This window comes from Hypomesus nipponensis, chromosome 8 (genome assembly GCF_054491055.1).
Source record: "Hypomesus nipponensis isolate SF chromosome 8, ASM5449105v1, whole genome shotgun sequence".
Taxonomy (NCBI): Eukaryota; Metazoa; Chordata; class Actinopteri; order Osmeriformes; family Osmeridae; genus Hypomesus; species Hypomesus nipponensis.
The window spans coordinates 10,452,606-10,474,483 of NC_140368.1; the positions used below are offsets into that span (position 1 = coordinate 10,452,606).

The 21,878-nt window shown below is 42.1% G+C and overlaps 2 protein-coding genes across 2 annotated transcripts; one reads left to right on the top strand and one right to left on the bottom strand.

Annotated features, from left to right (window-relative positions):
- Positions 1-5,132, top strand: LOC146275108 (uncharacterized). The gene is made up of 19 exons (XM_084703619.1): positions 1-492; positions 598-716; positions 829-957; positions 1,057-1,121; positions 1,217-1,273; positions 1,395-1,493; positions 2,081-2,148; positions 2,259-2,346; positions 2,454-2,523; positions 2,698-2,770; positions 2,875-2,958; positions 3,046-3,175; positions 3,405-3,449; positions 3,604-3,685; positions 3,801-3,893; positions 4,063-4,142; positions 4,490-4,533; positions 4,718-4,797; positions 4,885-5,132. Exons 1-19 carry the CDS (start codon positions 267-269, stop codon positions 5,005-5,007), a joined length of 1,755 nt encoding a protein of 584 aa, XP_084559745.1. The 5' UTR covers positions 1-266; the 3' UTR covers positions 5,008-5,132.
- Positions 5,133-5,243: 111 nt separating this feature from the next.
- On the bottom strand, positions 5,244-20,305 carry apbb1ip (amyloid beta (A4) precursor protein-binding, family B, member 1 interacting protein). The gene is made up of 14 exons (XM_084703618.1): positions 20,202-20,305; positions 16,325-16,384; positions 15,551-15,638; positions 14,864-15,150; positions 14,655-14,732; positions 12,524-12,683; positions 9,851-9,972; positions 9,508-9,582; positions 9,262-9,405; positions 8,824-8,934; positions 7,161-7,259; positions 6,829-6,961; positions 6,617-6,678; positions 5,244-6,487 (listed from the first exon to the last, which is right to left on the bottom strand). Exons 2-14 carry the CDS (start codon positions 16,382-16,384, stop codon positions 5,861-5,863), a joined length of 2,046 nt encoding a protein of 681 aa, XP_084559744.1. The 5' UTR covers positions 20,202-20,305; the 3' UTR covers positions 5,244-5,860.
- Between the last annotated feature and the right edge of the window lie 1,573 nt (positions 20,306-21,878).

A 21,878-nucleotide genomic window follows, 5' to 3' on the forward strand; every position in this document is an offset into this window, starting at 1 on the left:
TATCTTAAATAAGCTGCAGACTTGTTAGCCAGACATGCAGTCGATGAATCGCTAGTAAATTAGTATTGCATCGCTCTAGTGTTTAAAAACGTAATGGATCATCCAAATATTATGTCATGTATAGACTAGAGTCCAATGCTATTGGTTAGTTTATCTAGGATATATATCGCTGATGTGCCACCCACCATGCAAGGAACAACTGTTATCTACCAAGCGAGTTAGCCAGCAGTCTTCCATGACATATAATTCAGCTACAACAAGAAATTATGAGTTACATTGGCATTTTAATCAGCGTTCTCCTGGACCTTGGTGTGGTCAACAACGTCCTTGCTACTGAAAGTCTGCATAACTTCTGTGAGAGTGACGATTGCCAAAGTCATGTCAGTGACGTGGAAATATACTCTTATGCTTTCAAACCCAATTGCAACATGAGTTTGACGGAGCGCATTCATGATATTGACCACTTCAAACTGTCATGTAAAAGACTCATAGGTAAACAAATAAAAACGATATTTTCTTATGTGTCTGGTGGTTGTTACATAAAACATGCAATGCATAGCCTAATGAACACCTAGTTTCTCCCCTCATTCCTTGCAGAAGTCTTCCCACTTGATCAGGTGGACGGGAATTTTGTTCGCACCGTGAAAAACTGCATTTTTTCAGAATCCAGCCCAACTCCACTTAAAGGTCCCTTAAAGCTTGCAGCATTTTCAAAGGTGATGTCACATTTTGTCATCTAGATATTAACTTTCCATAAAGTTTCAAAATGTTAAATTATGCGATGTAAAATGTATTGAGGTGCACTGACATGTCATCTTGCCTGTGTAGGATGTCATTGAGAACATCTTGGATTTGGACGTCTCTGTGACTCATGCCAAGGATTTTGTACATTACTTCAGTGGTGGTAAACTGTTACCCGGATCTATTCCTCTGGCACACAGATATGGTGGTCACCAGGTACCATTTACACAATTAAACTTCAAGTAGGTCTTGTCAAATGAAATGTGCTGAATAACCCAGTTTGAAGAACTGCTATTCTTATTTTTTCACATGTAGTTTGGCTACTGGTCTGGTCAATTAGGAGATGGCAGAGCACATTTTATTGGTGAATTTACCAACAGGCAAGTGAAAAGTGTTGGCTTTTTGGGGGTTATTGTTTTGAAATAGTATTGGACAAAGGTGAATATAAAGCCAAATTACATATCATTTCCCTCAGTAAAGGAGCAACATGGGAACTCCAGTTGAAAGGTTCAGGGAAGACACCATACTCCAGGTAAAACCTCATGGACCTGTCAAAACACTTGACCTGGTAGTTGTCTGGCTTGATGTTATTTCTCTTCCACAACCTTTGTCCTCTTCCGTCACTCTCTGTCCGTGTGTACCTGGTGTTGCAGGTCGGGAGATGGGCGAGCCGTGGTCAGATCCTCGGTCCGGGAGTTCCTGTGCAGCGAGGCCATGCATTTCCTGAAAGTCCCCACCAGCAGGGCTTCCAGGTACCATTACCTGACATGACTATAAGATGCTGTGTCTAAATGCTGGAGAGAAAGAACAGTCAATTGTCAAACATTTTCATGGCAGATTATTCTCAGAATACCGCCAACAGTAACCTGTTTGTAAATAAGGAGCGGTTCATGGTTAAAGTGATCAGAGAGAAGGCAGATGTGTATTAATGTAATAATAATGTATTAGGTTTTCTCCAAAGCAGCATACAGGGGAGATCTGAACCTGCAATCTCTTGATCTGAAAACAAATGTTAAATCACTGAGCTACATCCATCCAATTTGCTGTGTTAACTTATTCTTGAGAAGCCCTTTAAAGTTTTTATGTTAAGATCACTGGAGGGAAGTCTCTAACACTTCAGCTGTTTAAACAGGACTGAGATTAACTACCAGACTGTCATTGTCAATGTTGACAGCTTGTCATTTGGATATTATCCTTTTATCAAGGATTCAGTGAACACGTTTTGGGCACTTGATCATCTCACTTGCTGAGTACGGGGATCTTACACTTGACCTCTTGTTTGTTGATTACCTGATGTCTTTGACATGCAGATGTGAAAGGGGTTTCTTTTGTCTTCCAGCCTTATTGTAAGTCAGGAGCCAGTGTGGAGGGACCAGTTCTATAGTGGGAATGTGAAGACAGAGAGAGGTGGGCTGCATCATGGTCAGATGATGCATGAGAAGGCTGCTTTTCAGGTTGGGGATAGTAATGTGTTAGGAACATGACCTGGTACTTTTCCACTGATTCTTTTTCTCCAGGTGCGGTTGTTCTTCGCCTGGCTAAGTCCTGGTTCCGTTTTGGGTCATTGGAAATTTTGGCCGATGCTGGGGAGCTTGTCCTTTTAAGGTAAGAGTCTGCTCTGTACGGTGATCGTGGCCAACATAATATAATAATGTTGTGCACTGTGTCTCTTGGGGCTTCATTATTTGACTTTTAAATCGTTTTCCTTCCAGGAAATTACTGGACTTTGTGATTAAGGAGCATTTTCCTACCATCGACTCAAATGATCCAAACAAGTATTTGGTGAGTGATGCAAAAATGCATTTGGCACACTTGTGCACTGTAAAAAGAGATTTTAATATCCAATCATTTTTGTTGACTCATTGACACACAGTACATTGAAAGTCAGTGACCTGAACACAAAAAAGAGCTCCATCTAATTTACTACAGATTTCTAACTTCATATTTTTGTGCCAGGGTTTTTTTTCCAGGGTGGTAACTGAGACAGCTCATTTAATAGCCCAGTGGATGTCTATTGGCTTTGCACATGGTTTGTACATAAAAAAAATTAAAAAATAAATGTATTTAGTAATGCCATTTTAGATAGTATCATAGCATGGTATTAGTGTTACCAGTCTTTTATTTCTGTCACAGGAGTGTGTAACACAGATAACTTCAGTCTCCTGTCCATCACCATTGACTATGGACCCTTTGGCTTCATGGAGTCTTACAACTCAAGTAAACACCTGTTGGTTATTATCACCTTTATGTTTACCCTGCCTGTATCTTAGTAAATGGACTCTTAACCTTGATATGAATGTGTAGATTTTGTCCCCAACACATCTGACGATGAGGGGAGGTATCGCATCGGAGCCCAGGCTGATGTGGGGATGTTTAACCTGGAGAGACTGCTTGATGCTCTTCGTCCTGTACTGACTCACAAGCAGCATCAGAGGTACGTACTTACACACACACACACACACACACACACACACACACACACACACACATATATCTATATACATACTTTCCCACATACAGTACCAGTCAAATATGTGGACACATGTTCCCATTCAATTGAATGGGAACATGTACATATACACACACACACACACACACCTAGTCATGTGGTTGTATAAAGGACTGGTTGGTTTCATTCACTTCCTTATTTTAATTTTGTGTAGGGCCATGGATCTACTAAAAGACTACCCAGATATTTACCACAGAAGGTATTTTCTTTCTTCTCTTTTTCTACCTCCCTCATGGTTGTGTGTCTGCATGTGCATCTCACTCTGCCTTTCAGTGTTTGTGTATCTGTTCCTCTTTTTATAGTTTCATTTGAAATGGGTAAAAATAATCTTGACTATGATATGTCTGCATCAGGTTTCATGAACTTTTCAAGGCAAAGTTAGGGTTGCTTGGGGGGGAGGAGAGCGATGGATATCTGATCGCTTTTCTATTGAAGGTGAGTGGGTCATCGATTCGGTTCTTGTTTCATTGTGCCACTCTAGTGGTCTTTGTCCACCGTGATGACTGGCTCATTTCCCTATGTGGTTGTGTGTCTCTCCCTCTCTCCTCAGTTGATGGAGGACACTGGTGCTGACTTCACCATGACGTTTAGGCAGCTAAGCGAAGCCTCGGACACACATCTACACAGCAGGCTCATCTCACAGGTCGTACACCACACCACTAGAGGAACACCCACTATATACCACTATACCACTATACAAATGATATAACTTAATTCAAGAACTTAAGCATCAAATACTGCAGTGTTATGAGTATGTTTATGGATTGTGTGTTGTTGTGTAACCCTGTACCACTTTCTCTACATCTTGTTAGGCCATGTGGGCGTTAGACGACCTGGCTTCACACAAGCTGTTCTCTGATTGGCTCAGCTTGTATCTGCTCCGGCTCAGCAAGTAAGCGATATAACATATACATGTGTAATATACGCTCAGCTAATACCATATATATTACTTAACTGATATCAGTTAAATGAATTATCAATTGGTTTGAACGAGATTTGAACCAGGGGTACCGTGTTTGGCAGTAGACTTAATGGTACCCATGCTTACCCACTGAGGGTTCCTGCAAAGTTACTTTCTACAAGACAGTGTAATTGCCCTTATGACATTTCGATTCAATATATGCTTACAAAAAAAAATAGAACATAGATTTTGGAAATTTGTGAATCGCTAGAAGACTGAATCGCCCACCCCTAATCATTGTTCTTTTTTAAATTTGAGGATCTCTTTTGTTTTCTCAGGCAGAAAGGTGATACTGATGTGGACCGTCAACGCAGAATGAAAAGTAAATCTCAGTCATTGCATTTATTCGTTTGTGTACGATACACTACAGCAAAATACATGAAAACGTAGTTGGTGAACATGTATATCATCCACTTGAAGCCAATGCTTATTTGATCAATATTATTAAATTCCTGCTTCACTTAAAAAGCCACTCAGTTCTTAAAGTGACATTCAACTTTCCACAGGCGTTAACCCAAGGTACGTGCTGAGGAACTGGATGGCCGAGTCTGCAATACGCAAAGCTGAGATGGGTGATTTCTCTGAGGTACGTGGTAAGGTGCATGACATTCCTAGTTGTGTATACATAATTTTCCCCTGAACAATACTGGAAGTTTCCCTTTCTGGCCTCCAGGTGGCAGCGCTGCACCAGACACTGTCACGTCCCTACCTCAAGCAAGACACCGCAGAAGAGGCAGGGTATTCCGCAAGGCCACCATTGTGGGCTCGGATGGTAAAAGTCAGTTGCTCCTCCTGACTCAGATCTGCTCAACAAGAAGAACACTCATAACACAATCATGTTATCATATCATTGTAATCAGGATGTATATCAGGATTTAAGTTTTTGGAAGGGTGTAATAAATATTTATATAATGTCTTGAACATCTTCTTTGCGCCCATCTCTGTTCTTCCTGTCAACCATAGAGATATGTGGTTGTAAAAAGTTGAAAGTAGCCGCTCTGAATGACGGATCTGTGTTAAGACAAGACAAAATTAAACTTTGAAATGAATATTTATTTAGTCAGCAGTAGATCCAAAAGGAGAATGGGGTTGAACATTTAATCACAGGATGTCCAACATATCACTGGTTTTAACACTTTTTTACAGTATTTACACATTTTTATCCCATAAATGCTATAGATAGATACTGTTTGTACAGGTACCAATATTTTGCATATGAAACTATCTCCCAAGTATTCAATTAAGCAAAAATGGCATTGCCTCTATTAAAAGTCTAATAAAAAGCTTTTGGAGTTTAAATTGCTGCAGGTAGACATAATCCACATATACAAGTGTCTGGTTTCAAAATCTATAAAAAAAATAATTCAAGGAATCCTGTCTTTCTTGCAATAGTTCCCTGTATGTCTTGTAAAACCTCAAACAAACCTATGTCCCTTTGTCTGTTCATAGCTACCCGAGTTCTGAGTTTCACTTTCATTCATGCGAACATTCAAGTGTAACCGTGACCCTCCGTAATGTCAGAAGATGAAAACATGGAACCAACACGAGCGTCTTCAAGCTCTGTGTGACACAGCGACACGTTTGAATCAAGAAGCCCTCGACGCTTCTACGTGTGCCTCCTGAACATGCCCAGCGATCCAACTCGAGGGCTACTGATTGCCGCGTTTCTTCTGCATGGCTTTCATCAGTTCCGACATCATGTCTCCGCCCCCGGCCTCGTTCGTCTGAGGCGTCGTCCTCTTAGGGGGAGCGGGGGGCATCTTCCTCATGGACGTGGTCGGCCGCAGCCCGCTCGGAACCGCGGCGGTGGGGGGAGGAGGAGGGGGTGGGGGAGGCGGGGCTCCTCCCCCAATGAAAGGCTGGGAGGATGGGGGAGGAGGTGGGGGGGGTGGGAAGGCGTCAGATGGCGGAGGGGGCAGGAAACAGTCAAACTCAGGGTCGGGCGGCGGGGGCGGGAGGAAGCAGACAGGGGGAGGAGGTGGGAGGAAACCAGTGCCCTGAGCACTGAAGCCTGGGGCTGGGGGAGGCGGGGGGAGGAAGTCTGGAGGGGCCTCAAAGCTGTCGTTGTGGGGGTGGTGGTGGAGCCGAGGAGGCAGAGGAAGGCCGCCCGCCCGTGGAGGCGGTTGGGGGACGTTTCGGGTCTTGTTGCGCAGGCCAGCGTTGGATGTCTCGGTGGCCATGGGCGGAGGTGGGGGAAACACTGGGTCGGGGGGGGGCGGGGGGAGGACCTCGGCAGGAGGGGGGGGAGGTGCCGGAGGGGCCATGCTGGCTGCCACCTGAACAAGCACAAAAACACAGTACATCAACCCATGGGTTATTTGAGCTCAGGTCATAACACAGACACACATCCAGTATGTGGGATGAACTTCCTTGAGGTCAGAAATGTTATTGATGTCGTTATGCACCTTGACCACAGGTTCGGCAGATGGCTTGGTTGCGTGTCCATTGGCCTGACTGGAGGATTTGGCTGGGAGAGGAAAAGAACAGAGATGAAGTATTGGGATGCAATTTAACAGATACATACACACTCGCATGTTCACATATAGTATTTTATACTGTAGGAGTTAAGAGTTCTCCACATGATCATGGTTATTAAAAACGGGTCGTTTATTTTTACCCTTGGTTGTGGGAGAGGGGGTTGAGGGAGAGGAGGAAGAGGAGGAAGAGGAAGTGACACGGTTTGTCCATGCTGAGTTAACAGCTGTTTGCTTCATAGCAGTCTTGTAGTTTTCAAGCAACGTCACGCCATACTAGGGAAAAAACATGTAGACAACTGTCAGCATGCAACACAAGCAAAACTGTGAAGAAAAGTATTTATAAAAAAGCAAAAATCCTTCCATAATTAACGAAATACAGACTGAAAAAAATGGAATAAACGCTAATCCAAACACTACATCTAAGACAACATTCGGGCGAGACCTTTTGCACAGTACTGTGTCTGGAGGTTACCTTAGCAATCCGTATGCCAGTCACCCAGAGCGTCATGGTTCTGGCGTCATCGCAGCACAGGTACTTGATGTACTGAGAGTCCTTCTGGATCTGTGGGTGCTGGGAGGATATGAACACCGGAAATAATTCAGTTAGGACATGTCATTATGTCATACATGTTGCTTTGGATGAAAGTGATCTGCTAAATGCATTCATGATTATTCTAAATCATTTGGAGAAGCAGGCCTAGTTCCAGGGTTTGCGAGGTGTTCCTCCCTGTGTGATAGGTCATTGAAACCTGGTCAAGCTCATTTGGTTTTGATATTGTTCCTTAGCAACATGGCCAAGATCCAAAACACTGAGGGAAAACTGATTGGCTTGAGTTCAAGAGCGCCAGTGTGGATGATATCATTGTCTATCTCATGACAACATTGGCACTCTGCGAGAGAAAATAAAGTCCTTGTTGTTGCTTCAGGGCTGTTACCAACTCAATGCGGTTGCTATGAGTCAACATTTTAAGTGAACAATCCTGTTAGTACCCATCATCACCACAAGGGGGTGGAAAGTGCCTAGAATTATTTCCAAACCATGACCCAACCAACTGCTTTAGTCTGCTTTAAAAAGTGACATTTTGGGGGACACGTTTCCCTCTCATCTCAACAGCTAAATTCAGGTTGTGTTTACTCATTAAGCCACAGAATAGTGGGATGTCAACTGCTTCAACATATACCGACCGTCCAGTCAGAAAAACTGATCCAGCATCCATATGTTGTCTTCATTACGGTAAGGCAATAAAGATTGCAGATGGATTCCCTGCCTCAATTTCATTTTAAAGAGAGGCCTTTGGCTACTCTCAGCTGACCTGGGTATGAGAGACCTTGTGGAACCTTCCCCACAGGTTTCCAAACTGTCCTCTCTGACTGAGGTCATCTTCTCTGGCCGTTGGCAAGGTAACACTCCAGCACAGATCCTTCAACTTGAGCCTCGAGGGCTCTGTCTTTCAATGAAAGCAATTCTGTCTCCTTACTTTTCTAAACTTTATCGGCTTCGTTTCTCGTCATCTAGACTCATGGTAGTTGCTGATTCAAGTGTTCTCACAACGATAGGGGAAAAAGAAAGAATAGTTTCAGGTCCTTAAAAGATTATCCGCAAAACGCTCCAATTCTCTTTTTTGTGATTATGGGGATAGACAAACCATTGGTGACGAAAAGATAATGTGTCCCAATGCTTTCGGGTTCACATAGGGTGAAACAAATACTCTAGTGATCCATGTGTTGGATTTGTACACCAGAAACGTGAATGTCTTTCCCACTTCAATGGCCAATATTTTGTGGAACTGATCCGCCAGAAATTCCTTCAGTTTTCACTTCTTCAAATGAAGGAACTATTTAATGAAGTTTATTTCAAGAAGAGCAGACGGTTTACCACAGACGAGAATGCGTGAACATGACCTTGCACAACAATTACCATTCACATCGATTAGCATACTCATGCTTGCTGTGCATCATTCCTAATGTGTATGAATTCAAACGTGATACCACTGGATTATCGAAGAGTTAGTTACTTTAATTGGTCAATTGTAATCATGAAGAAGGGAAGTACTGCTGCTATATTTAGCTGCTCTGTCTGTCCTGTGCCATTGTCTTCAATTTCCAGAAATGAAGTCCCCCTTTCTGTTCCTTACCTTGAGAACGAAGCAGAAATCAGTAGGTGCCTTGAATTTGTTTTTGAACTCTTTGCCATAATAGACATTTACATTGTCAAACTGGACAAAACACACCAGGTCACGAGATGTCTGTGGAAAAAAAACATAATTCCGTCAGTACATCCATGTTATTTCCCTTCAGTACTTCTTCTTATTGTTTCTTGATAGCTGATAACTGTCTCTAAAAAAGGTATCAGCTGAAGATATTTGCAGTAGATACATTTCCACCCCTTTTGAAAATACTGACTGTGACAGAGGCCTATGTCAACACTACACTGGGCAGCATGTTGCCTGGATACATAGGGAGTAGACATGCTTTTTTTTGGTGTTGTTTCAATGTCCAATATGATGTGTGTGTGTGTGTGTGTGTTTGGGATTGGCCAGAGCTGCCCTCTGTTGACCTTTGACCCCACCGACCTTGCTCTTCCCTTTGGGTACGTAATAAATCCCGGAAGCCCTCAGGAGGAAGAGGCGCTGCTTCCAGGACTTCTTGCCGTCCTCTCTGAGGTGGAGAACGCCCTCCAGGTCCGGCACGATGACAGAGGTCCCACAGAAGTTCTCCTGCACGTTGAGAGACGTGTCATCGCAAGGTTGCATTGTGACCTGTCACTCTGCGTCAAAATCTCTTGCGTTTATGCGCCTGCACTTGTCAGACTTGCTCACCTCCACGAGTAACTCTTTATCTCTTTCTTTCATTTCTTTGAGAGTGTTCTTATCCTTCTTCCACAAATAAAAGTTCTGCAGTGGTAGAGACAAAAAGGTATTCATTGCAATGCCAACATCAACATGGCGTTAGCCATGACCGTTCATAATTTATGAATACTCTGACATTTCTAAGGGCTCTGCTGTAATAATAAACATGCTAAAATAGCCGCGTCTTCGCTGATGGCTATTTAACAAGAAAGCATGGAATAGAACCAAATGGTGCGGAGTTGGATAACCAGTCATAGACAGGGATTCCAAGAAAACTATTGGGATATCTTTGAAAAAAGTTTTAACCTCTTACCTGAGGGTTTTTGAAAACTTCATATTTATCTTCCCGCTCTTGAAAAACAACTTGGTTCTCGCTGTCCCTTGTCCATGCAGACAGCGGTTCTACCAGGTTCTCATGGTCTTCAAAACCTCTCTCTGTCAAGGGGAACTTAGAGTAAGCAAACTGCTAATCTATTATCATATCATAAAAAAATATATATTTTAAGTAAGTCAAACAATATTACCAATAGGCCTTACAAAATTTAAATATTCTTTAGTTTACTTATTCAAGATGTGAGTTGTCGGGATGTTGCTTTTCTATGAGGATAAGTACACATATCCTGTATTATCATTACAGGACCTGTTTTTGTAAGGGTAACAAGCAGCCTCATACAGTTCTATGGAACAATGTAACAGAGTCCCAACCCATTAGCCCTCATATGTCAACAAACGCAAAAAGAAAACGCTCACTGTACAAACTTAAACACTTCAGAGGCTCTCCAGATTTTGTTTATGGGAAGGACCAAGAAGCATTCATTTAGACGATCACAGAATACACCCTGGAAATGGATTACACCCATGTACAATTGTCCATTTACAGGCCAATTCTGATTAAACCAAGTTTAAAACGGGTGCAATAAAACACAACTCGCTCTTTAAGACACATTAAGAGCACTTTGGTTCTCCTTCCACCACAGCGCCCACCCACGCGCTAGAAGCTGTGAATACGAGGAGCAACTTCTGAGTGTTTTAGTTTAGTTTGAGCATGTTTCTTACCAGCAAAATGCTGGTATTTGTGGAGACAGACATAAGAACTACCCATTTACTTTACAGGGCTGTAGCCCATTAAGTGGCTGGTGTGTGCCTCTGCTGTTATGGGGCCACGTTATAACTAAGCCTTTTAAGAATTCATCAGAACCCACATGACGCATTTCAGGGCTTGATGGAGTGAATGGAGACCATATGGATGCCCTATGGCGACACATGAAGTGGAACTGTGACACTTTGTTTGAAAGAAGCACATAACATGTCGACTACCAGCAGTACTTTACTAGTTCATGTGCGGCACCTTTCAACTACAACACTGTTAACTATACCTTTTACTCAAATAATGTTCCAGAATATTTCGATATCTAGCACTGTGGACGAATAGAGATCAAATAGTTGGGGACTTCTTTGTAGATAGTAAATATTGTAGACTTATGGTAGATTGTTTACTAAGTATACCTGGAAACCTTTTTTGAGTGTTCAGTGTGTGTGCAGGTAACTGTTGACAAGACACAGTCTGAACAAGCCGTCATGTGACCCTCAGTGTGGTCAGCACCATGACACACCAGACTACTCCTGATACCAGTGAGTCAGAGGGCTTACATTGAGGAGTGGTGTCGTGTGGGAGGTGGCCACACAGACTGGGGAAAGAGTAGGGAGAAGTCACACTCACAGGGCCTAAAGATGTGTTTGCCAGGGGGAAGCGTCCATGTGCCGTTTTTCATCTTGATACACGAGCAGAGATCATACCCCAATCATTTACACCAGGGATGTCAAACTCATTTTCACCGAGGGCCACATCACAGGGCTGCCAACTTTTCAAAAAACCTTGGTGGGGCCAACCAATATTTTGCTGCATGCAAAACACCCCCGACTCCACCGAGACAGCTTTCACGGGTGTTCCTTCACTCGTCCATGTATCTCGTCCATTACTGTTTATAACGTTAGCAGAACTATTTGGTTGGTGTTGCCTTCTCAGCGTGAGACATACAATGTGTGGCGTGAGAGCGTGTGTACTGGTTGAAATGCGTCTCTCTCGCGGCCAATGCGTCACTGTTGGAACTTGACAGCCCTGCATCAGCATTATGGTTGCCCTCAAAGGGCCAGTTGTAACTACAATGTAACGATGTTTACGATGTAAAAACAGCTGTAGGTTTTCTGAACATATTCTGCTGCGATTGCATTCCGCATTTTAATGCAGACAATCTGCTGTTGTTCTTGAAGCCTACATTTGGCACATCTCTGTGTTTGTTGTCAAAAGGCCGACATAGATTTGACTCTTTAACGACCGGCATCGCCTCATAACACAATTAAATACCGTTTTTTTCTCCTTGAAGCACAAACATGCATTCGCTTTCCCATCTTTCTTAAATTTGCCTTGCATCCAGGGCCCTAACTCTATACCAGGGGAGCGCAGACCATGAGTCATGATTCGACAGATAGCCAGGGTGTAAGTCCATCAGTGGTGGTCCAGCAGAGTTATGATGGAGGATAAAAAACATAAGGACTGTGTTTCCACAGGGTAGAGAAGATGACTGACTGTGTCTGATAGAGCAAATTAAACCCACCTGCCTGGTGTAAGAATAAATGTGTGTGTGTGTGTGAGAATGATGAGCATTGGGAGGTTAAATCAATGCATCATTTTGGAAGTGCTGCAGCAAGGCTGTCATCATGCCAATAAAAACATTGTTCATCATCTTGACCCGAGATCCCATCCAGAACTGGCCCACGTGTGTGTTTGTGGCGTGCGTGTCTGTGCTCAGGGCATGTATGCAGTATGTGTGTGTGTGTGTGTGAGAGAGTATGTGCCGTGCATTATACGTGTCCTGCAAATGCGTGTGTCTGTGTTTAGGGCATGTGTGCAGTCTATGTGAGTGCCATGCGTTATGTGTGCAGCGTGTAAGTGTGTGTGTGTCCCAGAGTGATATCCTGTACTCACCAAGCTGCAGTTCTGGGTAGGACTCCAGCAGGGTCCAGCTGACGTTGCAGTCACAGTGCGTCTTCTCAAACAGGTTATCCAAGACGTCTCGGACCGTCTGCCTCTCATCCACCATCAGGGTCTTGGAGCTGCCGTCGTTCATCAGGACCTTCACCACCAGCTAGAAGCAACACAGAGGCCATCATTTAGAGGCCTAAATACAGAGTGTGGTCTAAGAGTTTGACATCAGTCACTGTGTTAAAAATAGGTTGGTTTCCAGTAGAATCATCACCATAACAATGACATGTTAAAGCATGTGAAAACACATGAGGTATCACATTCAGCACAAGATTGTTGTTGTGGGTGTTCGGCTTCAAGACACCTCCAGAACAACAGCAGCAGAGTGTGTGGAGATATACAGTACAAATTAATGTTGAGTCAAAAAGAAAATGCCTTGTTTTTCTTTGATTGACCTGAATAAGTAGTTATGCATGGCCTCTGCCTCAGGTAACTGCTGTACTTTTCTTTTTTTGAAGAGGTTGTGACTGAAGATCACTTTGGATTAGGGAAGGGTCTGGCCCTTCTGCCCACTTCCTGTCATCTGCTACTAGATCGTGTCTGAGGAAGCCCCTGAGCTTCACAAGGGATGTTAGCAAATGGAAGGTAATATAATAATACATGATAATTTAACGAAAGGCTTGACATAGAAAATATTTGTCTTTTTGAAGTCAGCTTTCACCCTGGCTTAGTCTCACAGCAAAAACAAAAGACAACTGTCTACCATAGGGGGAAGCAGAATGAACAAATTATTGTATCACATGTTCAAAATGTTTATCGTTTTGAAGAGAGTTGTGTTTCAAACAGTGGATTTGTGCCGGAAATAAGCTGTCAGCCGTGTGTGCTTTCATTTTCATTCCAGGGCATGTTGGAATATACCTCAGACCACAGAGAACTATGCCACAAACCATTGAGAACGAAACTCTTCTCTCTGCTCCGCATCTGGTCTGTGTCCCCTTCTTGGATTGATGTTTTGATTAAACTGACCAGGGGATTGTGTGTGTGTGCATGTGCGTGACACAAAGAGCCTGCTTTCTCAGCATTCAAAAACTAATTCCTATCCATTTAGCTTTTTGGTGATTGAATGTACCAGCCCTCCTATTGTATTCGGGTCAAATTTGACCCTTTGTTAAGTTTAGATGCATGAAAAACACTTTAAATTGTTTTCTGATCAAAATAAGGCTTCATTAATGCCTCCACGGTGGTCTACTGAATACAATCAAACACAATGTTATCAGTTTTCTTTTTTTTTATACCTATTTAAAAAAGTTACATCTCTGGTGTTGTGGGTCAAATTTGACCCGGTAGTAATTCTGGGTGGTTTAAACAGAGAAATAAATAGTAAATGTTGCCAAATCATCATAAATAACTGAAAGGTCAACAACACATAAATACTGTGAATAAAACCTACAATAATAGTGTATTAGTATTGTGTAAAATAATTCAAATCATGTTTCATGCTACTGAATCGCATTGACTTGAATCCAATTGTAGCATGCAGCAAATACTATGATCCCACACACACACACACCCATCTCACACTCACATCTTCCACCCCCCCCCCCTTCCATCCCCCCCACCCACATCTCTGACCCCCCAGCTGTATAGCAGTATATAGGCTTGGACTTTTTCACACTTTATTACCAACATCTCACTGCAACAAGTGCACACACACAAACATGAAAATACCATTTAATCTCTCATATTTAATATTTTTTTGCTGGTATTATTTTGGGAACCCTTTCATTGTCATAGATGTGACAATGTTTTTTTCAATTAGAGAGTGGTAACATAATTTTTATAAGACTTTCTTTGAGGTCTTACCCACATTCCATTCTGAAGCAGCATATGAGTGAAACCTAGTTCAGGCATGGGACTCTACACCTCACCGATTGGCCCACGTCCGATAAGGCAACATTATAAGGCCGCACAGATACTCCTACACTCACTCCTAGTTGTTGTATTATTGTTCTGCTGCTGCCCTCCACCATCCCCATCTCCCCATGTCACACCTTGATTGGTCACATCCTCTCTGCTTGTGACACTGCGTCAGTGAGTGAGCAGTGAGCCTGGGCGCTTTTGTACAGTAGCTTACCTTTTTAACTTTGGCTTCCTTGAGCTTTTCCAACGCCAGCTTGATTTTGTCTGCTTTGATCTGTGCCTCGATGTCTTCCTTCAGAAATCACAAGGAAAGAAAGTCCAGAAATATGTCATTTGTGTCAAGCCACACTGAGTGCAAAGACCCTTTTTCGAGTCATGAACTCAATATGGCTGTTGGCTGTATTGAACCTCCAAATGACTCACCATTGATGGCTTAGTGCTGTGGGGGGGTGGACGTGGGGAGAGAGATGAGGGGGTGGCGATGGGGGTGCTAACAGTAAAGCTGCTCTCTGGGGAGGGGGGGACGGCCTGGGAGGGAACAGGGTAGGAGCTAAGACCCTGCGGGGCGGGGGGCAGATGTGATGGGGCAGGTTTGGTCTCCTTCGGCTCCTTTTTTTCAGATAACATTTTCTTCTCGGTGGCATTGATTTCAGCCATCAAACCAGACATCAGGGCGTCCAAGTCTGTGTCCTCTAGTTCATTCAGGGACTCTGCGATCAAGGTAGAAAGGGGTGTGAAAAAAGGAACAATTAACACTTTAACGTCTGTGTGCCATGACTCAACTACTCTTCAAAACTGCTTGGTTTGGGAAATGGGGGGAGTCTGTATAATTGGCTGGCAGATTGATCTTTGTCTGAAATTAAGAGCATGATCAGTAGCCAGTAGACTGTTGAGAATGGGTTCCTTTTCCTACTTTTCAGCATTGTTTCTTCCCCATCTTCAATCTTAATCTACTGTAATTTTCCAGGTAATTCATAGCAAACTGACCCAAATTGGTTCACTGGTAGAAAACAGTTGATGCCTTACAAAAATTCAAAGGAAAGTTGCACAATTCTGGCCACTTTTCAACAGCACACTGACACAGTGTAATGACCAGGGAATGAGGTTTACCGTGAACGTCCGCAAAGCCGACAGAGAAATTAGCTTGTTTGCTTGAGCTAGGGGGAGGTTTTTGGGGCTCTGCTTCAACCCCAAGACTCTGTGTGGAGAAAAAACGAGACAGAAAAATTCAGCGTTCAACAACACAACCGCATGCTCTTATATAAGAAGTGGGGAAAAAAACAACAATAAAAAAGTTACATTCTTTACTAAACAATAGTCTGACATTCAATATTATGTACAGCAACAGAAAGGTGCATAGCGGAAACATTACTTCCCTCCATGATAATCCTTTGAAGTTATGGGTTTCATGTTTATGGGTTTGCCTTTTGACCCCCTCTCTTAAAAGAGGAGTGTAATTTACATTTTTGAGATAACCACCAAGTGTTTCTCCCACTGTTCTGGTGCTGGCCAGCTACGAGAGGCTCACTGATAGATGCTGTGTTTTAGAGCTATTGACATGATTCTGAAAAACACTTTTACTGGTGGCTTTTCTAATCTTGTTTGAATTATTCATTAAGAAATAGAAATAGTCTTGTGCAGTTTTCCCCAACATAGTGACAGCACATTTAGCATGTTAAGCATTTTGAGTCTGCGAATAACTGACTTTTTTTCCTTTTTGCAAGGCCTTTTATCTTGAATGTAACAATGCTGTCCACAGTTACTACCAGCGGGGTCCTGGTAGTAACTGTAACTAAATCAATACTAGACCAGTGTAATATTGTAATATTACATTTGAACAATTGTTGCTGGAAGTGAATGAATTGAGAGATTGTGTTAACTAACCTGGGTGAGCAGATCCATCTCTCCCAGCAGGTCACTGAACATGGCATCAATGTCATCCATCTGGAGAGAAAGAGTGAGGCTCAATCAGCAGTTTTACCTTGTAATTACACGTAGAGCAACAAATCACTTATCACAGGTCATCATTATGGTCACAATTAGTCTTCTATGGATGTAATAACAACAACACTTAGTATTGACTACATATGGATGTCGTTACACATAACCAAAGATTGTAGAGAATTGGCAAATTCTCTTATTTTGGGGGAATTGAGGTCGATACACACATTGGTACAAACATATGCACTCACTATTTCATTATTCAGCTCACAGTTGGAGATTTATAGCTTGATGATAACATAACACATACTTGTGTCCCCAAAACATTGGTTGGTTTTATGTTACCCGTAGTGCTAAGTTAGACATTATTGCACAACCTCTCAAGCACAGACTGAAAAAAAAAGTATGGTATGCATAACTTCAGGCCTCCATTCTGTCAAGACTTGCAATGCTTAACAAAATATTCAAAAAGAGAACTACTTGAGTCCGCGAAGGGGTAAAAACAAACTTCTCAGCTGATCCATCTAAACAGTCAGACTTAATGTAAGTTTAATGTACTAATTCGAAGTATAGGTTTTATAGATGTCTGTCACCCGAGTCCAGTCAATAGTTATGCATGCCACATTAACATAGCAAACAGAAATCACACTAATCAGTACATATTCTTGGAGTCTATGCCATCACTCATAAATGTAAACCCTATCCTAGCTGTGCCATGTTCGGATGGCTTTGAGCAGACATCAGGCTGCTGTTGAAGGTTATATGACAACTAACCTTCTAACCTTCTAATCTGAACACGACTCACTTTAAGGAATTTATTTTGCATAAATTAGTACTGTAGATATTCACTGTAGCTATTTTAATCTCATGACTGAATCGAGTAGCATTACTAGGCTTTATGTGATGGCAGCTCAACAAGATTTTGAACAGAAGACCCCAGTGTGTGCTGGTTCTCTCAAATCTCAGTTCCAGTTAACTGCTTTGTTTATCCACTGGACTAACTGTTCAAATAAGAACCACCTCAGCCTCATATATGACTTGTGGTACTTTCTCCTGTTATTCCTACTCCTCCTTCTCTGTTGTTGAATATAGCTCTCTCACTCTGACAGTCTGGCTGCTCTACATTCTGAAGTTTACCCTATTTTAAGCTTGGTATGAAATGTGTGCCTCAACTGTAGATATGTATTTTGAGATCAACTGTTAACCACTGTGTGTGTGGGGAGGGTGGTGGAGGGGGTGGCAGGTGGAGTGTGTATAAAAGGGGTGGGGTGGGGTTATAGTGAGGGGGGTTGGGTGGGGTAAGCATATGGATGCATGTACATATGACTTCACACAGACATTCCCTTGATGAAGGTGTCTTTTTACTGCGCCCTGAAATACAGGAAGTGGTTTAAGGGCAACTTCCTTCTTGTTGCGGTGTTGAAAGCAGGGTTGAAGGTTTCAGGAAATGGTGACATGCAATCTCCTTATACCCAAATACTGCTTGCTTGGCAGGCACTTATGGTGTTTTAAAAGCCTTGGTCTCCCAATTGAAAAATAGCTAACTGAAAACATGACTATCCCATCGTGAGCAGTATAAAGTTACTCACTGACGGTAGACCTTGATACGTGGCATCTTTACAAAATATACCTCTGTTACGTAACAGAACTAGAATTAGAGCAGGTACAGAGAAATTAAATAAAGGCTTCAACTAGTGCAACATAGTTGTTCAATGTGAAGTGTGATGATCAACCACTTTCACATCAAGGGATACATTACTTTGTCCTTGGTCTTGCATTAAGGTGCTGCATAGCATAATTGTATTGGAAGGAGCAAATTGTGTGCGACTGCCGGTAGCATTTGCACAAGCTGTACTTTGAGCTCCACACTTTGCCAGGCAGGGGTTTGAAAAGCGAATGTAAACAAACGCAAACAGTCAAGTGCGGAACTTGAATCTGGTGTGTTCACAAGAACTGAATCTAACCAAGGACCGCCTTTTCTCAGCAGAGACCAAAGCAGTATGGTGTTATTGTATATTTAGTGTGTATTTTAACGTTTATTTTAAAGGATCACTGGATCTAGAAGCTTTATAACATTGCTTTTCTTATGTCTTTTTGTAAAGAACATTGGTAAAAAAAAAAGGTTAATATACCATAGAGCTAGTTGATTTATTCCTGGTTGGAATTAGGGGACAAGCATGACCGATAAGGCATCTACAAGGGAGGATGCTGAGGATGCTCAACTTGCATCAGTTGAAATGATAATGCATTACATTTGCGAGGCACATTTCTAGGTACTGAAAAAAAAGCTTCACACAAGGCAAAATTAAACATGGTTGCCATGGAAAGACTGCAGTTGGGCCTCTCTGTTTCGTGATCACCATCTATCTTCTCTTATCTTCTTTAGTATTCTTTGATCAAAACAGAATACTGCCATTTTGTTCTTTCTGCACAATCTGAATGTCATGTAAAGACTCTTGCAAGTACTGTCAAAACATTTTGAAGACCTCCACAGATATACACAAGCATGATTATTGTTTCAGTTGTTAATCCTTGTGGATGTGGAAAGCAAGCAAAGCCAGTTTTATTTTCCTTTTTTCAGAAAACCTTTCTGAAAACCATCTTAAAATTTGCTACGTCTACTTTGATTCTGTCTGGAAAATCCATATATGGAACTTGTGCTTTGAAAAAAAGCACTGGCAAGAAAATGGAAATCCAGAATGGAGCTTTAAGTGGTCATAACCCAGATAATACAACATACCTCTAGGTGAACATCCTCACCATCCACCTACGTCTCTTCCATTATTAAATATAGAGTTCAGTGTAATAATTATAGATCTCAAATATTGTAAACAACATGTCGATGGCCTGGGTACACCATATTTAGCTTTGCATGAATTCATGTTACAAACCAAACACTGCATGCATATGAATTAGAGCCTGAAAACCTATAAGAACTGTAATTTCCAGTGCCAAAAATGCAAATGTGGTTAAAATGACCCATCAAAACTTTTGGACACATCCATCAACCATCTTCTGTGCACAGTTGGGTAACCTAACCTCATCGTAGTGTAATATGTATAACAGTAATTATGTATACAGTAATTATATCAAACAACCCAAGCCGTCAAGCTGACAACATTCTTTATGGAAAAATGCATTTAGAAGTTTTCCACTGAACAGTTGTAAGTCAGGTCCATCACCTTCCTTAATGAATTCAAGTTGTCCGGCCTTCTATTACTGAGGCCCCTGTCAATCAAATCTTGCTATACTAAAACTGTCACACACAGTGGAACATTACGCAGAAATCTTGCCAGCTATGACATTTGCAACTTGAAATGAGGGCACTCAAATTACATGATTCACACAAATCTCAAGGCTCAGAGTCAAGTGTGACAAATGACTCACTGAAAGCATCTATCTAGAACCACACACGCAACACACTGGGGCTTTGCAACAGCAAAAAAATAGATTAAAACAGGTCAAGTCTTGATTTAAATTGTCAACCAAAGTGACGCAAAAGGAGCTACTGACATTACAGTATTCTGGAATATTGTAAAAAACTGTTTTCCTGCATTAGGACAATTCTGATCAATCTGAAAAACACTTCAGAAAGTTCCCTTCGCGTACATTCCTTGCTGAGTTCTGTATTCAGCAAAGTAAACACGACACCGGCATGTTTATCAACAGTAATCAACAATTTGTACATAACCTGAAGAAATTTACAAAACACTTTCAATGATGTGGATCACGTTTACATCACTGTGTTTGGGAGCTCAACCGTTACATTTTCAGACACCAAGAACTCCATTAGAACCACAACAAGACAAGCTTAACTCACCTTTGACAGATCTTCAAATTCTTCTTCACTTATTGATTCAAGGATAACAGGTTCATGAACACTAGCTGTATCGGTAGCTTTCTTTGTGTATTTAGTAGTTGTTGTTTTTTTATTACAATAAAGTCGAACACCACACCACTCCCATGTGCAGAGTTGGGTGTGCTGAGTGTATCTGACTAACGGCTTCCTGCTTCATGCGGAAGTTCAGGTCTGAACCTGTCATTGCATTCCAGCTGGTGTTCAATGCTTTCCCAACAGCACAGGTTTGCACATTGCCACCTCCTTATCTACCAAGGAACTGGGAGCATGCAATGAGGTGTTGCAATGCCTGTCAGATCTCAAATCAGCAGACTGAATACGTTTTATAACAGAAAGGTCGACCGGTTCACAAATGTTGATCTGACAAGGGTTTCACTGGAAATATTCTGTTGTTGCTTGTTTTTCCAAAAGCTTGTATTCATAGTGACGTACAGGGTGTGAGGGACTGACATCATGATGCCACTCATGCCAAGTAGTAATACCAGAGTAAAACTGCAGGAGGCAGTAGAGGGTTGGCGCGCTGAGTAATGCACAGCACTACAGGATGGAACTTCAGCTTCCTCTGGCTGAGTTGGATTCAGACCCACGAGATTGTGTGTTCACCCAGCAGGAGGGACACCTCGTAACCCTGAGTCACCAGCAACCCACTCACTTGAACCACGGTGAGAAAGTAGGTTAATTATTCACTCTGCTGAGCCAATCACTGGATACATCAAGTGAGCAATATGCATTTGTCCATTCAGTCAGATAAATAGTTGCAACACGAAGGAACTGAGGTTTTAAAACGGCCACCACCACCTGTCTATGTCAAAGAGGAATCACCTCTGAATGTTATTATTGGGGCTGGATGTGAACATTCTGAAGAAAATGAATGTCCTCAGAAACATCACACACAGTGTTCAATGTAACTGGAAAAAAGGGACATTTGTATTATCTGTTAATAACAGATGACGTCTAATGATTTGAGGAACTACCGCCCCGCAAGGATCAGATATATTTAAGGCGGGGTCAAGAGAATAGAATAGACCCAGGTCTTATCTCACCCAACAGACACGCATATCTGTTTATTTGCATGTATCCTTGATTCAACCTGGGAGGTCATACTGAGATTAGCTCAGTGATAGATTATTCTCTATCCTCGGTGACTACAACAAAGGTCACCACCATTTATCAAAACGAAACACTTACAATGTGTAATATAACTACAGTATTAAAGATAGCACAAAACAGCCAACATGTAATGAACATGCCCTTGACTTACTCAAATGACAGTCAACCTGGTGGTTTAGATTATAGTCTAATCAATCTGAAATACATACACACAATTTAAACACATTTCAGTTATCACATTCCCAACCATTGGAAGAGGTAGAAAAATCATATTCCCAGTATATTATGTCTATTAAATAGTTATTTTTACCACTATGGTTGTACTACTGTGAGCTATTTTCCCTGATGACCTGCTTTAAAGACTACAGGGAATTCAGACCACCCTCTCTGAGACAGGAGGCTGTCAACACACTGCGGAGTTGAACCCCTCGGAGAAACCAAACAGCTCTGAACGAGTCCAGGAGCCTTTCATGAGATGTCCACAGGGAGGGCAGGGCCCCAACCACCCTCATTTCCTCTGCCCGAGGT

Excerpts from the sequence above, each read along its gene's own strand:
- LOC146275108 (XM_084703619.1), top strand. The coding sequence starts at position 267 with ATGAGTTACATTGGCATTTTAATCAGCGTTCTCCTGGACCTTGGTGTG. Across the intron at positions 1,274-1,394 it reads GGGAAGACACCATACTCCAG|GTCGGGAGATGGGCGAGCCG; the intron begins GTAAAACCTCAT and ends CTGGTGTTGCAG. Across the intron at positions 2,524-2,697 it reads ATGATCCAAACAAGTATTTG|GGTTTTTTTTCCAGGGTGGT; the intron begins GTGAGTGATGCA and ends TTTTTGTGCCAG.
- apbb1ip (XM_084703618.1), bottom strand. The coding sequence starts at position 16,384 with ATGGATGACATTGATGCCATGTTCAGTGACCTGCTGGGAGAGATGGAT. Across the intron at positions 14,733-14,863 it reads ACAGCACTAAGCCATCAATG|GAAGACATCGAGGCACAGAT; the intron begins GTGAGTCATTTG and ends TGATTTCTGAAG. Across the intron at positions 9,406-9,507 it reads ATAAAGAGTTACTCGTGGAG|GAGAACTTCTGTGGGACCTC; the intron begins GTGAGCAAGTCT and ends CTCAACGTGCAG.